General features: G+C 37.4%; 1 protein-coding gene and 1 long non-coding RNA gene across 2 annotated transcripts; both read right to left on the bottom strand.

Moving 5' to 3' along the window:
- Nucleotides 1-335: 335 nt before the first annotated feature.
- Nucleotides 336-1934, bottom strand: LOC127847136 (uncharacterized). Its single transcript, XR_008033835.1, has 3 exons — nt 1656-1934; nt 1144-1334; nt 336-807 (listed from the first exon to the last, which is right to left on the bottom strand). It is a non-coding gene; the product is annotated as an uncharacterized LOC127847136 (long non-coding RNA).
- A 7512-nt stretch (nt 1935-9446) lies between these two features.
- LOC127849295 (uncharacterized) lies at nt 9447-12696 on the bottom strand. The gene is made up of 3 exons (XM_052382014.1): nt 11606-12696; nt 10673-10969; nt 9447-9457 (listed from the first exon to the last, which is right to left on the bottom strand). Exons 1-3 carry the CDS (start codon nt 11961-11963, stop codon nt 9447-9449), a joined length of 666 nt encoding a protein of 221 aa, XP_052237974.1. The 5' UTR covers nt 11964-12696.
- Between the last annotated feature and the right edge of the window lie 798 nt (nt 12697-13494).

Below are 13494 nucleotides of genomic sequence, written 5' to 3'. Positions count from 1 at the left end.
AGCGAAAAGTGAGCTGAAAGCACGCCTTTGTTAGTTTTTTTCACAGTGAAAACAAGCTTTTAACTCGCTTTAAACCTAGTTATTAACAGTATTTTATCTGTGAAAAAAAACAAAAGAAATTTGTGGGTTTGGGTAAGTTGATTTTTGTGGGTTTTAACAGTGTTTTAGTGAGTTTTTTTAAGAAAGTAGGTTTTTTGTGAGCCTTTTGTGGGATTTTGCAGTGTGAAAAAAAATAATTTTGGACTGATATGTTCTAGAAAAAATGGTTTTTGTGAAGCAATTACAACAGTTCATTATAAGCCCCATGTGGTTAAAAGGGAAAAAAACGCAATGTGTACGAAAATTATGTTTATATGACAAAAATAGTACACCGCAAATTTATACAAACAGATTATTTTTACAATACATTATAAAATAATAGACATTTATGGAAGATTTTAAAGCAAAAGGTTGACCGCAATGGACCACTGCGGGTGGAGTATTTAGACCGCAGCTGCTGCAGAGACCTGGATCTCAGCTGTTGGAGGTACCTGCACCGCAGTGGAATGAGGAACCTGGATTTCAGCTTATGGAGGGACCTTGACGGCATACGGTGTTGGGACCTGCACAGCAGCTACTGGAGAGACCTTGACTGCTAGGGGACCTGTAAAGCAGCCAGTGCAGGGAATTAGACCTGATCTTGGCGGGTGGAGGGACCTGGAAAGCAGCTGGTAGAGACCTGGAAAGCGGGCGCTGGAGCGACACGTAGTTGTACCATTGATGCTGCTTGTGTCCTTCTCCTCTTGAGCATCTCTTATGCCAGTTGATCTGCAAAGGATTAATACCATATCACTTTCAAAAGGGCAAGGCATTCTTCAAACATGTTGATTGGTTATGTTTTCGTTCCACTTATCTATGAAATATTGCTGTTATGGTAATCTTGTTGCTTTAATAAAAATAAATTTAAGTTATTTGCTTGTTGTTTTTGTTTGTTTATTTTTGAAATTTTAATCCCGTGATCACATGTGACTTAGCACTTTTCATCAATTATTAAAAGAAATTGCGTTTGGTAGAAAATGCAGTTTGAAAATGTACCAAGATGCGTGGTCTCATTTGGCTGTGTGGTCTGGTGGCATTGTAAATGCAATAACCTGTATAGTTTACCTCTCAACAAATCGAGCTTTCTTGGTCAAGGACAGGGCGAGGTTTTCCCACTCTTGTTCCCCTCAAGTTTGCCAGCTTGTGCAGGGTAAAAACCAGGTTTAAAAGTCCATACGTCAGGCAGGCGATGATGCACATTCTTTCCAAAGGATCTTCCCATCGATGTCAATTTTGCCTTGTGGCAAGAGTTTAACCTTCAAAATTAAAATATATACGTTCTAATTAAGTATGAGGGAAAGAAATCCGTTCAGTAATAACCAGAAATAGATATAAATAAAATTTTAGATGACAATAACCATGAAACACAACCATAATTATTCACTGTACACAACATTTACACTATTTCATGTGTAAGTTTATCTATTTTTGCTTCAAAATGTGTTGTTTATCCTTTAAATTGCAATACAATAACTTATCCATTTACATTTCCCAGTGACAATACATAAATATGATAATGATCATAATTAATTCAATAAACTAAATAAAAAAAGGGGTAAAGAAATGACAATACAAACCTGTTAAAACTGTTCTTCAGTATTCCAAAAACAACAACAGGCAGTTCAACCTCCTTTCCAACCAACTTATTATTGATTTCCACATTGCAGTAAAAAACACATTGTTTTCATCACACAATACTTCATGCTGACAGAATTTCAAGACATTTTACACTACCATTATAAGTCTTTCACTTCTTTATATTAATGTTGCTGAATTAAATTTAGCTCAATATTCAATTGCTGACACCAGCTTATTTTTCAAAAGTTGTTGTTTTCAAAAAGATAACTTCCTCAGTGCAATAGCCAATCAAAAGCCTTATATCTGGGGAGGTATAAAACCCGGAACTATCCGGAAATCTTTATGGTAAAACCCGGATCCGATATAAATGGTTATAACTTCATTATTATTCGTCCGATATTAATTATAATGGTACCGTTGTAAAGAAGATCCTCTACAGATTCTAACCATATCAAAATATTTTATGGCAGGGTCGTAGTCGGCCTGTAAATCGCGGACAAAGTCGGCCTGTTTTAACGTTTTTTTTTACACACGCAAATGCCGAAAAGAAAACCCGGATCCGATATAAATGGTTATAACTTCATTATTATTCGTCCGATATTAATTATAATGGTACCGTTGTAAAGAAGATCCTCTACAGATTCTAACCATATCAAAATATTTTATGGCAGGGTCGTAGTCGGCCTGTAAATCGCGGACAAAGTCGGCCTGTTTTAACGTTTTTTTTTACACACGCAAATGCCGAAAAGAAAACCCGGATCCGATATAAATGGTTATAACTTCATTATTATTCGTCCGATATTAATTATAATGGTACCGTTGTAAAGAAGATCCTCTACAGATTCTAACCATATCAAAATATTTTATGGCAGGGTCGTAGTCGGCCTGTAAATCGCGGACAAAGTCGGCCTGTTTTAACGTTTTTTTTTACACACGCAAATGCCGAAAAGAAAACCCGGATCCGATATAAATGGTTATAACTTCATTATTATTCGTCCGATATTAATTATAATGGTACCGTTGTAAAGAAGATCCTCTACAGATTCTAACCATATCAAAATATTTTATGGCAGGGTCGTAGTCGGCCTGTAAATCGCGGACAAAGTCGGCCTGTTTTAACGTTTTTTTTTACACACGCAAATGCCGAAAAGAAAACCCGGAACCGATATAAATGGTTATAACTTCATTATTATTCGTCCGATATTAATTATAATGGTACCGTTGTAAAGAAGATCCTCTACAAATTCTAACCATATCAAAATATTTTATGGCAGGGTCGTAGTCGGCCTGTAAATCGCGGACAAAGTCGGCCTGTTTTAACGTTTTTTTTTACACACGCAAATGCCGAGAAGAAAACCCGGAACCGATATAAATGGTTATGACTTCATTATTATTCGTCCGATATTAATTATAATGGTACCGTTGTAAAGAAGATCCTCTACAGATTCTAACCATATCAAAATATTGTATGGCAGGGTCGTAGTCGGCCTGTAAATCGCGGACAAAGTCGGCCTGTTTTAACGGTTTTTTTTACACACGCAAATGCCGAGAAGAAAACCCGGAACCGATATAAATGGTTATAAATGCATTATTATTCGTCCGATATTAATTATAATGGTACCGTTGTAAAGAAGATCCTCTACAGATTCTAACCATATCAAAATATTGTATGGCAGGGTCGTAGTCGGCCTGTAAATCGCGGACAAAGTCGGCCTGTTTTAACGTTTTTTTTTACACACGCAAATGCCGAGAAGAAAACCCGGAACCGATATAAATGGTTATAACTTCATTATTATTCGTCCGATATTAATTATAATGGTACCGTTGTAAAGAAGATCCTCTACAGATTCTAACCATATCAAAATATTTTATGGCAGGGTCGTAGTCGGCCTGTAAATCGCGGACAAAGTCGGCCTGTTTTAACGGTTTTTTTACACACGCAAATGCCGTAAAGAAAACCCGGAACCGATATAAATGGTTATAAATGCATTATTATTCGTCCGATATTAATTATAATGGTACCGTTGTAAAAAAGATCCTCTACAGATTCTAACCATATCAAAATATTTTATGGCAGGGTCGTAGTCGGCCTGTAAATCGCGGACAAAGTCGGCCTGTTTTAACGTTTTTTTTTACACACGCTAATGCCGTAAAGAAAACCAGGAACCGATATAAATGGTTATAAATGCATTATTATTCGTCCGATATTAATTGTAATGGTACCGTTGTAAAGAAGATCCTCTACAGATTCTAACCATATCAAAATATTGTATGGCAGGGTCGTAGTCGGCCTGTAAATCGCGGACAAAGTCGGCCTGTTTTAACGGTTTTTTTTACACACGCAAATCTAGATGACAATATACAATATACGCACCGTGAAGAAACTAACTCACAACTTATATACAGAAAATATTTGAATTAAATCATTAAAGGCACTTCTAGCAGAAGAACCTGGAGTTCGTAAAGACTTTTATTAAAAAGTAAGGAAATGAACTTTCAATTATTACTTTAATCAGCAATTCAACAACAAACGGGCCATATTAAAGGGTTTCATGTGACCTAATGAACTGAACTGTTAGCCCAAAAACCCCGCCCAAAACAGATTGTCATCCTATTCGTTGCCATCCTTGCAACCACAATTTACCTACGAAGGTCAGATCGGGATTCGAACCCGAAACCACCCATTAGCCATCTAAATAAGATATGATTCCGGCCTGGGTTGCTCTACCAATTAAGCTATTCTGACCTTTTGAAAAATATATGGGTAAACTGCAATGCTGTTGAATAGCATGATTAACTTGCTTAGAAAAACGTTTCCAAAGAATTACATGTACATTTCATTGAAATTGTTTTATGATTTAGAACGATATATTTGCAGTTTAAAAGGTCACACGAGGCAATGTTTGAAAAGCCCACAAAAGCTTCCGTTTGTAAAATGGTGATAATTTGCCGACCGTGTAGTTCATATAAACCCTTATTTTGCACAAATCGGGAAGAAACATTTATGGATCGAAAACCAACTGCAGATAAGAGCAACATAACAGTCCTTGTAACTAAGTAACTTTTTTGTTTTAAAATCGCACAAAAGCTGCTGTTTGTAAAATAGATAAAATCACCTTATGTCTGCACTCATCTGAAGTATATATGGTTCGAATACCATCTGCGGATAAGAGCAACTAAACAGTCCGGGGCAATTGCACTTTACCGGTACGCACTATAACCCAAGCCCTTATAATTAGTGTTAAGTTGCGCAAATTTCGGAATCCATGATGGCAGCGTACCGGTAAAGTGCAATATAGCCAACATAAATAAGGAGTTAAAGCGGGACTGCACGATTTGTGTCAAATATGTTAATCAGCAATTAAACAACAAACAGGCCATATTAAACGGTTTCATGTGACTAGACGAACTGATGAACTGAACGGTTAGCCCAAAACCCCGCCGAAAACAAATTGTCACACTATCCGTTTCCAGCCTTGCAACCACAAGTTTACCTACGAAGTTCAGATCGGGATTCGAACCCGAACCCACCCATGAGCCATCTAATGATACCGGCCTGGGTTGCTCTACCAATTAAGCTATCTGACCTTTTGAAAAATATGTAGGTAAACTGCAATTCTGTATTATAGCATGAATGACTTGCTCAGCAAAAGTTTACAGTTATTCGCACATCCCTGCTCATAGCAAAACACAATTGACTAACATAAAATCTTTTTCCGTAAATTTATAAATCTTTAATCGAAACATCTTCATTCATTTTCATAAGATAATGTTTTATTAATTTTGCATTGCCTTGTAGCTTTACATTTAAATTAGGAGATTTGTGACGTATATCGTGTGTGGTCATTTCAGTGACGAAAAAAACTAGTTTAACCTCAAAATATTTAACATACAGTCCACACAGGCTAAACAGGGTCGACACTCTTCGCTGTTATGACATTTTTCGTTTAAATGAAGTCTCTTCTTAGCAAAGATACCATTAAGGCGGAAAGTGTCGTCCCTCATAAGCCTGTGCGAACTGCACAGGCTAATCTGGGACGACACTGTACGCACATGCATTATGCCCAGTTTTCTCAGAATACGACACATAGTTTAAACGCATTTTCGATAGAATTAGCGACGACATATGAACGTGGTTTGTTTTTAACAGTTAATTATTTATTCAAAGCATCATCAAATGCAAAACGTATTTAGGATTGTTTGTTTGTCATGCATTATTGTAAACTTCGATAAGATTAAAAAAAGAGCAGACATGTGTATGTGGTTAAAAAAATGTAAGATAAATTGAAAGAGAGCATAATGTGGATGTGCATTTCGTTTGACTCTCTGGATTTTAATGACAAGTCGGACGTGGCATTTTAGTTAACAGTAAAATATTTGTTAAAAATTCGAACGAGCCCAAAACGCATTTTGGATCTTGTGTTTGTCATGCATACTAGAAAACTTCCATAGGCATAAAATAACTCGCTTCTACGTGATCGCGGGTTTGTAAAAAAATGGTCAGAATGGTTAGCGTTCGAAACAAACGTTATCAATAATGGTGTGGTTTAAATTAAATTGCGAAAAAGTGACTGAAGTACAAAAATGGTTGTGCATATCATTGTAAATATACCTTTAGACTTTTTTTCGTTGTATATTCGGAGTCCAATGCAATCAATGACGATTTGTCCAGTATACTTATTGAATTATCTGTCTATTTGTAAATCCAGTATGAAATTTATCAAACCCATTTTGATACTTAAAATACTTTCAAATATATATGCATTTAAATACAAGCAAAGTTCGGATTTCAATACACATATCTATACTTAGATTCTCAAAACCATACCCATATCAGTAATTTTAGTCGAAAAACTCACCCCGTATTTTCGGCACATCCCTATATACCCGTATATAGGAAGTTATCCCCCCCCCTTTTTCCGGGGCTGGATGTCGAAGGCATAAATTGCATTTTATTGGACGAGATAGATTAATTTGTTATAATGGAAATGACACCATAAAAGTAACTGTACTGGAGGATATCATTACATTATATCTAAATAGATATCATATTTATAAACATTAAGATATAATTGTTGTACCATAATCACATACCTTTATCTCAGTGCTTGTTCATCTCAAATTACCATGTGCAGTATGGACACAACCATTTTTCATCTTGGTTTGTCATTGTGTACCCAACACATCTTTTGTGAAACCATCTATTCATTTTGCATCTTTTATTGTCACATTCCACCATATCGCCAACTATATCAGGCAACTTACAAGCGCAAAAAATCTTAATAGAACAACTTTTTGCTACTTTACACGGCATTTTTGGCATTTTTTCTATTTTTGGAAATGTTGTAAACTGTTGTTTAGTAATACATTCTAATAAATGTGCTCTCATTCTTGGTATATCATATCTGATAATTGAAAAATCTACATCATAATTGTTGTGTAACACCTCAGTAAGATTGGCAATAGCAAAAACACCACAATCTGTGTAATTAGGTTGACGTTGTACGTCGGGTATTTGTACTTGTACACTGCGCTCTCCATTTTCATAGATTTGAGCGATTTGAATTGAAATACTACTGTTTAGAGTTCTTGGAGATTTTAAACTGTCCACCACAATAACATGTCGATCTTTCTGTGATTGGTATGATAATACCCAGTGATTACTGGCGTTGTAATGTATTTGGGCGGACGGGGGATTTTGTTTCGTTAAACGTTTATTTATATCCCAGGTACCTAAATCATGATTAAAGTACGGAGCAAGAAGTGTGTTCTGCATCCCACTGTCAAGCGCGAATTGTTCTTTTAGCATTTGCTGACATTTGTTTATTATTGGGTCGTTCAGCCACCCGGATGGATTTTTAACTAGCTCTAAATCTATTGTAGATATATTTGCAATTTCTACATTATCGTCTTCCGCGTCATCAATGATCATTTGATTAAAACACGTCTGTTCACTGGTAAATGAATCATCGCTGCTTATATTTAAATGGTTTTCTTCTTCGAGAACGTCTTCTGCAATTGAACTTAAATTGTTGTCAAACTTTATTTGTTTACAAGAAGTGAATGAATTGTTGGTGTTCCGGCTTCTTTTTTTAGACGTTGGTGTTTTTGGGGTTGATGCTATTAAATTGGCGAGCTTTTGTTTCAGCGATGTGTCGCATGATTTTCCAGTTGGTGTCATGAGTATTGAATCGGGTGCTGGGTTAATTTCGAAGTCGGCTTTTTTCGGTTTCTTTTGTCCCGTTTTTTTGGCAACACGCGGTTTGCTATTTTTTCGAAGAAGCGTGAGATTTTTAACCGTGCGTTTATCACAGATTCCATCAATATTCAGAGTCATTTTAACCGCTAGTAGGTGATAACAAAGTCCAGTTGACGGACAACTACATGTTTCTTTTGGCATGATTGTCACCAAACGTTTGGAGCCATGTATTCCCTCAACAATAAAGGTTTTCATGGATGGGATTAATTTTATTTTATCATTATTTATAATAAATTCCGCCAAAGCTTTTTGGGACATATTCTTTTCAATACCCTTCCTTTCCCCTAATTCCTTATCGTCAATACAAGTAATGTTTTTATCTTTAAATATTTCCAAATTATTTTTTTCTCCGTCGATGACATTTTCTCTTGTTATTAAATTGGTTTCAATCGGTTTATCAGTAATTTCACCTGATTTTTGGAAATGCTCTAGTGCTTCTTTCGCTTGTCTTAAAATATCATCCGGTGTACCGGATATGTGGGGTACATTAATTTCACTTCTGTCTAATCTGGCGTATTCACAGTCTTTTCTTAATTTAAAATTACCAAATCCTGCTCGACCACATTGTATGTCTGCATAAACTGATTTTTGACACATTAGTAAGTTTAAACATATTAAATCTACCGGTAGCTCTTTCCTGTGTTGTATTGCTTTTATCATATTATTAATTGATTCGGCGGGGTTACTGGTTATTCCTGAGTAGGGATTGTATATGCCTAATTTTTCTAACACCCAACGACCAGAATTATTCAAAATGGTTTGATGCAAATGTCTGTCAAAATAGTTCTTAAATTCCTGGCTCCACTCTTGTTCTATTTTAGATTTATGGTCAGTGTAATCGTCTTCAGTTGCACATTTCATTAAGTCTTGCACATGTTTAGTGTACACGGAGAAATCATCACTTTTTGCATTAGTTTTCTTAAGCCAAGTAGTTACGTCTGTTCGTATGTGATTCCAGCAGTGAATAATTTGTATGTTGGGTAGCGAATTCTGAATTGCTAATTTTATTCCGGCCTCGCGATCACAAATTAGCGGAAAATGTGTTCTTTTTAAATTTGGAATATGTTCCTTTAAAACACTGAAAAACCTTTCATGGAATTTTGCGTCTCGCCGTTCGTGCATCATGAATGCTACGGGCACTATTTTATTGCCTTCAAACAAAATATGTTGATATGACAGAACACTAACAAACAAGTGCCCCATTTTATAAGTTGTGTCATAAAACATTTTTAGGGGTGTATCGGAGTCGAACATTAGTAATTCATTGAATTCTGTCAGTATTTCTTCCAACCCCGATATGCACACCAGGGATGGAAAGACGTCAATTTGTTTGTTAAAATTTTCTAAATCTATTGAAATTTCACAGAGATTATATATTTCGTCGTTGCTATAACGTTTTTCACTTCTACTTTTGTATAAATGATTTTTTACCTGGCGAACGTTTCTTGCTGTTTTTACACCAAAATCTGTACCTTTCTCAGCTTTGCATTTCAATTCTTTGTCTATAAAATTAGCACTAACGGTTTCATCATCAGCACGTGACTTGATATGTTCAATAACAGAAGGATTTGTTCTTATAAACACCGTTTCCTTACTCTTAGAATTCCCATGTGCTAGTGGTGTATATATGGTGGGGTCTCCAAGGTAATGTATAATTGCAAATTTTCCATTTTCTAAGCGTTCGTATAAATGCTTTTGAAAAGATTGTGAATGTTGGTTTTCGACTAATTTAATTTTGAAAAATGACTTAAACATCGTTGGTTTTTTCTTTGGAAAGCGTCTGCGACCGTTATTTACCCACATATATTTGTCCACGCGAACGTCTTTTTTCATTGCTAATGAGTCTAAAGCTACCACATATATATCCCCACCACTTATGTTGAAAGGCATGTCAGTTGATACCTTACCTTGCCCAGCCTCACAAGCACCCATTATGTCGTCAACAATCTGTGCAGACAATGGTTCCTTCTGGTTTGAATGTACTACTGCAGTACCGCCCCCACCGGACTGTCTTTTTCTACCGTGCGGAACTTTGGTAGCATCTTCAATCCATCGGACTATCTCATCAAGTTCGAGATGAGTATATGGAGAAGCGTGCTGCTCGTGTCGCGTCTCACCACCACCATCACCACCACCACCACCACCACCCCTTCTACCAACACTACCACCACCACCACCATCAATACCACCCCTACTACCACCATCCCTACTACCAACACCACCACCCCTACCACCACCACCGCCACTACCACTACCACCAACACTACCACCACCCGTACTACCACCACCATCCCTACTACCACCACCACCACCACCAATACCACCCCTACTACCCACCACTCCTATTACCAACACCACCACCATCAACACCACCGCCACCTCTACCACCACCACCGCCACCACCACCACTACCACCACCACCACTACCACCACCACCACCCCTACTACCACCACCACACGCCACCACCACCACTACCAACCACCCCTTCTACCACCACCACCACCCCTACCACCACCATCCCTACTACCAACAACCACCAACCACCACCACCACCACCACCACCACCAATACCACCCCTACTACCACCAACCCTACTACCAACACCACCACCCCTACTACCACCACACCACCACCACCACCCCTACTACCACCATCCCTACTACCAACACCACCACCACCACCACCAACGCCACCACCACCACCACCACCCCTACCACCACCACCGCCACCACCACCACTACCACTACCACCACCGCCAACACCACAACAACCACCACCACTACCACCACCACCCCTACTACCACCACCACCACCACCATGTGACGTTACGCCCTGACCTGATAGAACATCACTGTAACGCCGGGGTCCATATTCGTATGTCGGTGTTGTATGTGTAGGCGCGGGACGGCTGGACTGAGTATCAGGCCCTGGGTAAGTCGGTCTAGTTGGTTTCGTTAGAGACGTGACGGCTGTTTCTATGTTGCTTGCAACCGTGTTCGTACCATCTATGGTCAGATGCAGACCATCTCTGCTGAGGAGATAGACATTGGCTCCTGCAATGAGACCAAGCTAAGATTGTTAAAAAAATGAACAACTATTGTTTTTAGAGAAATGTATAGATAAACAATAATAAGAATAGCAGTTAAGTTTTTCTTCAAAATTTAAAATTTCGCATTGTTTACGAAACACCCATGTGTTACGAATTTGCGTTGTTCGCCATAATTAAAGATGATGGACATTTAAGTCGAGGTCGATATTCCATGATACCACCATAGTTATGTTGAATACATAATATATAATAACAGTGCCACAAGATTGATCACCAATGTCAACATCTATATTTTTCCAATGTGTGTTAGCAAAATAGTTTTTGAATGTCAAAACATCCTGATATTGGCGGTCTTCGAACCCATAACCTCCCGTTCTATATGCGACCTCTCAAACTCTGCCGCACGGAAGCTTGATGTAAGTAGGCCAATAGTTAACAAACTTTAAGAGAGCGTAAAACATTAGCCAATTGTAGCGTCTTTTCATATTACATATTCAGGGAAAATTGAAGTTACTTGCGGGCGAAAGAATAGTACTATCAAACTCAAATATCCAAAAGCATTATCGATAGTTAAACGTGTGGATCGATATTACGGGTTCACATAGTATAAGAAGATACAGTAAAACGTAAGTTTGTTTACCGAACATGGTGTGGAATTCCGGATGTTCAATGACACGAACCCACGGCACCTTGCTGGCAAACTCGCGTAGCAGCTTGTTGACAACGCCAGCATCGTAGTTCCAGTGTTCTAGGAAGTCTTGTCGATAACCGTTGCCATTGAAGCGGTTCCGTGCCCTTGGGAGTAGTTCGGATATAAGGATAGTCGCGCTTGGTGTAGCGTTGTGTACCCCTTCACAGAGTGCCACGATGTCCTCAAAAACTCGAACCGGGGTCTTTGTGCCGATGTCATTTGCACCGACGACGAAAACAACAACCTGTAAATATGGTTTAATGTACAATGAACGGGATTTGATGTGAAGAAAAAACAATATATTCATGTTCCGTTCATACAAGAGAAATTGAGAAAAATAAGATTCAGGTGAGATGGGGACAAAGAAGGATGAAAATTCTTATCGCGCATGCATACGACCAGTTTCTTAGGTTTTACCTTAAATTGGTGGGGTCATCACAGGGGAGGGGCTCAGGCGGGCACAAATATTGACCAAGCGTGACCAAATGACCGTTACGAAGGGCATTCATAACGTTGCATATAAGTGACACGAGTGTGGTCCTTTATGAAAATTTAGGTTTAGGGGACTCAGAAAATTTAGTTGAAAATCCTAACAAGTATTATTAAAGTACGGAATCCGGATAGTGCTATTAATAATCTCGCCCTACTTTATATACGATTGTGATAAAACAAGTAATATCAAGAAACATGATAATTATAATGACGATTCTATAGTGTGCGGTCATTTATTTTTCAATTACAAATGTTTCACTATGAGTTGTGTATTAGGCAGCAGCGAATTTACTGTGTATCTCATTTCTGGAGAAAATCATATAATGAATTCACTGATAAGGATCTTGTGTATTCATTTAGGATACAATGTATTCATGGCTCAATTCTCACTATTACAGGTTTGGCACACCGTACTGTGTACGAATAAACAATGCATATTAAAAACTTCAAAAACAGAAACACAGTTGAAAGCGAGTTGATACGGATTTATTTGTATTATTCAGTATAATACTTACAAATATACACAATCAATTTTTGCAAAAGATGTTATTGAAATTCCGTAGTATGGTTCTGATATTCTAGATGTGGTCAGAAGATATGACCAAACATTTACAAGGGTGTTTTAATGATATAATAGAATAACACTAACACATACAAGCGTGTTTGTATTTACATTGCCTCGATCAAAATGCTCAACCTTATTCAACATATGAATATTTTTTTTTCTTAACCAAGGAAACATACATGCTTTATGAAATGAACACTTTTTCAGATACGGAATACTATATAAATACTGTGTTTGACGGTAATAGCCGTTTTACTGAGACAGTGAATTGTTATCATGAATAACAATTTACACATAAATATTAACCTTTGTATGGGGGAATTAGGTATTCAGATTCAGGAACAATTGGGGTTAATAGAATCAGATATTCCAATGGCCATAACTTTCTACATAATAGACAGTACATAACTTTCCGCAATTACGCACAACTGCATGTCGCCCTGAATAATGTCCATGAGTTGAAAGAAAATCAATTGAAATTGCAAGGAGATGCGTTCACACAAAAATTATTCTTATACTAAGTATATTGAAGATATAATCATAGGGTCATTATTTCAGTTTAATGGCATGCGATGTTTAAATTTCCGAATAAATGAAGTGTAAAAAAAATGAAATTATTGAATACTAACTATTTACTACATTTAATCTTTAAAAAATCACAATTTGGAAAACTCACGTGTTTTCGCAAATATTGCAAGTTCGCGACTCATTTTCACAATTCTGAAGAATTCGCGACTTCAGAAATTTCACAAATTAGGCATGTTTCTTCAATGGCCATTAT

The sequence above is a fragment of the Dreissena polymorpha genome, chromosome 10 (genome assembly GCF_020536995.1).
Source record: "Dreissena polymorpha isolate Duluth1 chromosome 10, UMN_Dpol_1.0, whole genome shotgun sequence".
Lineage (NCBI taxonomy): Eukaryota > Metazoa > Mollusca > Bivalvia > Myida > Dreissenidae > Dreissena > Dreissena polymorpha.
This window is presented reverse-complemented; position numbering and strand designations above follow the sequence as displayed.

Coding starts and splice junctions, on each gene's coding strand:
- LOC127849295 (XM_052382014.1), bottom strand. CDS start 11,963: ATGAATATATTGTTTTTTCTTCACATCAAATCCCGTTCATTGTACATT. Junction 10,970..11,605: donor GGAATTCCACACCATGTTCG/GTAAACAAACTT, acceptor GTCTCATTGCAG/GAGCCAATGTCTATCTCCTC.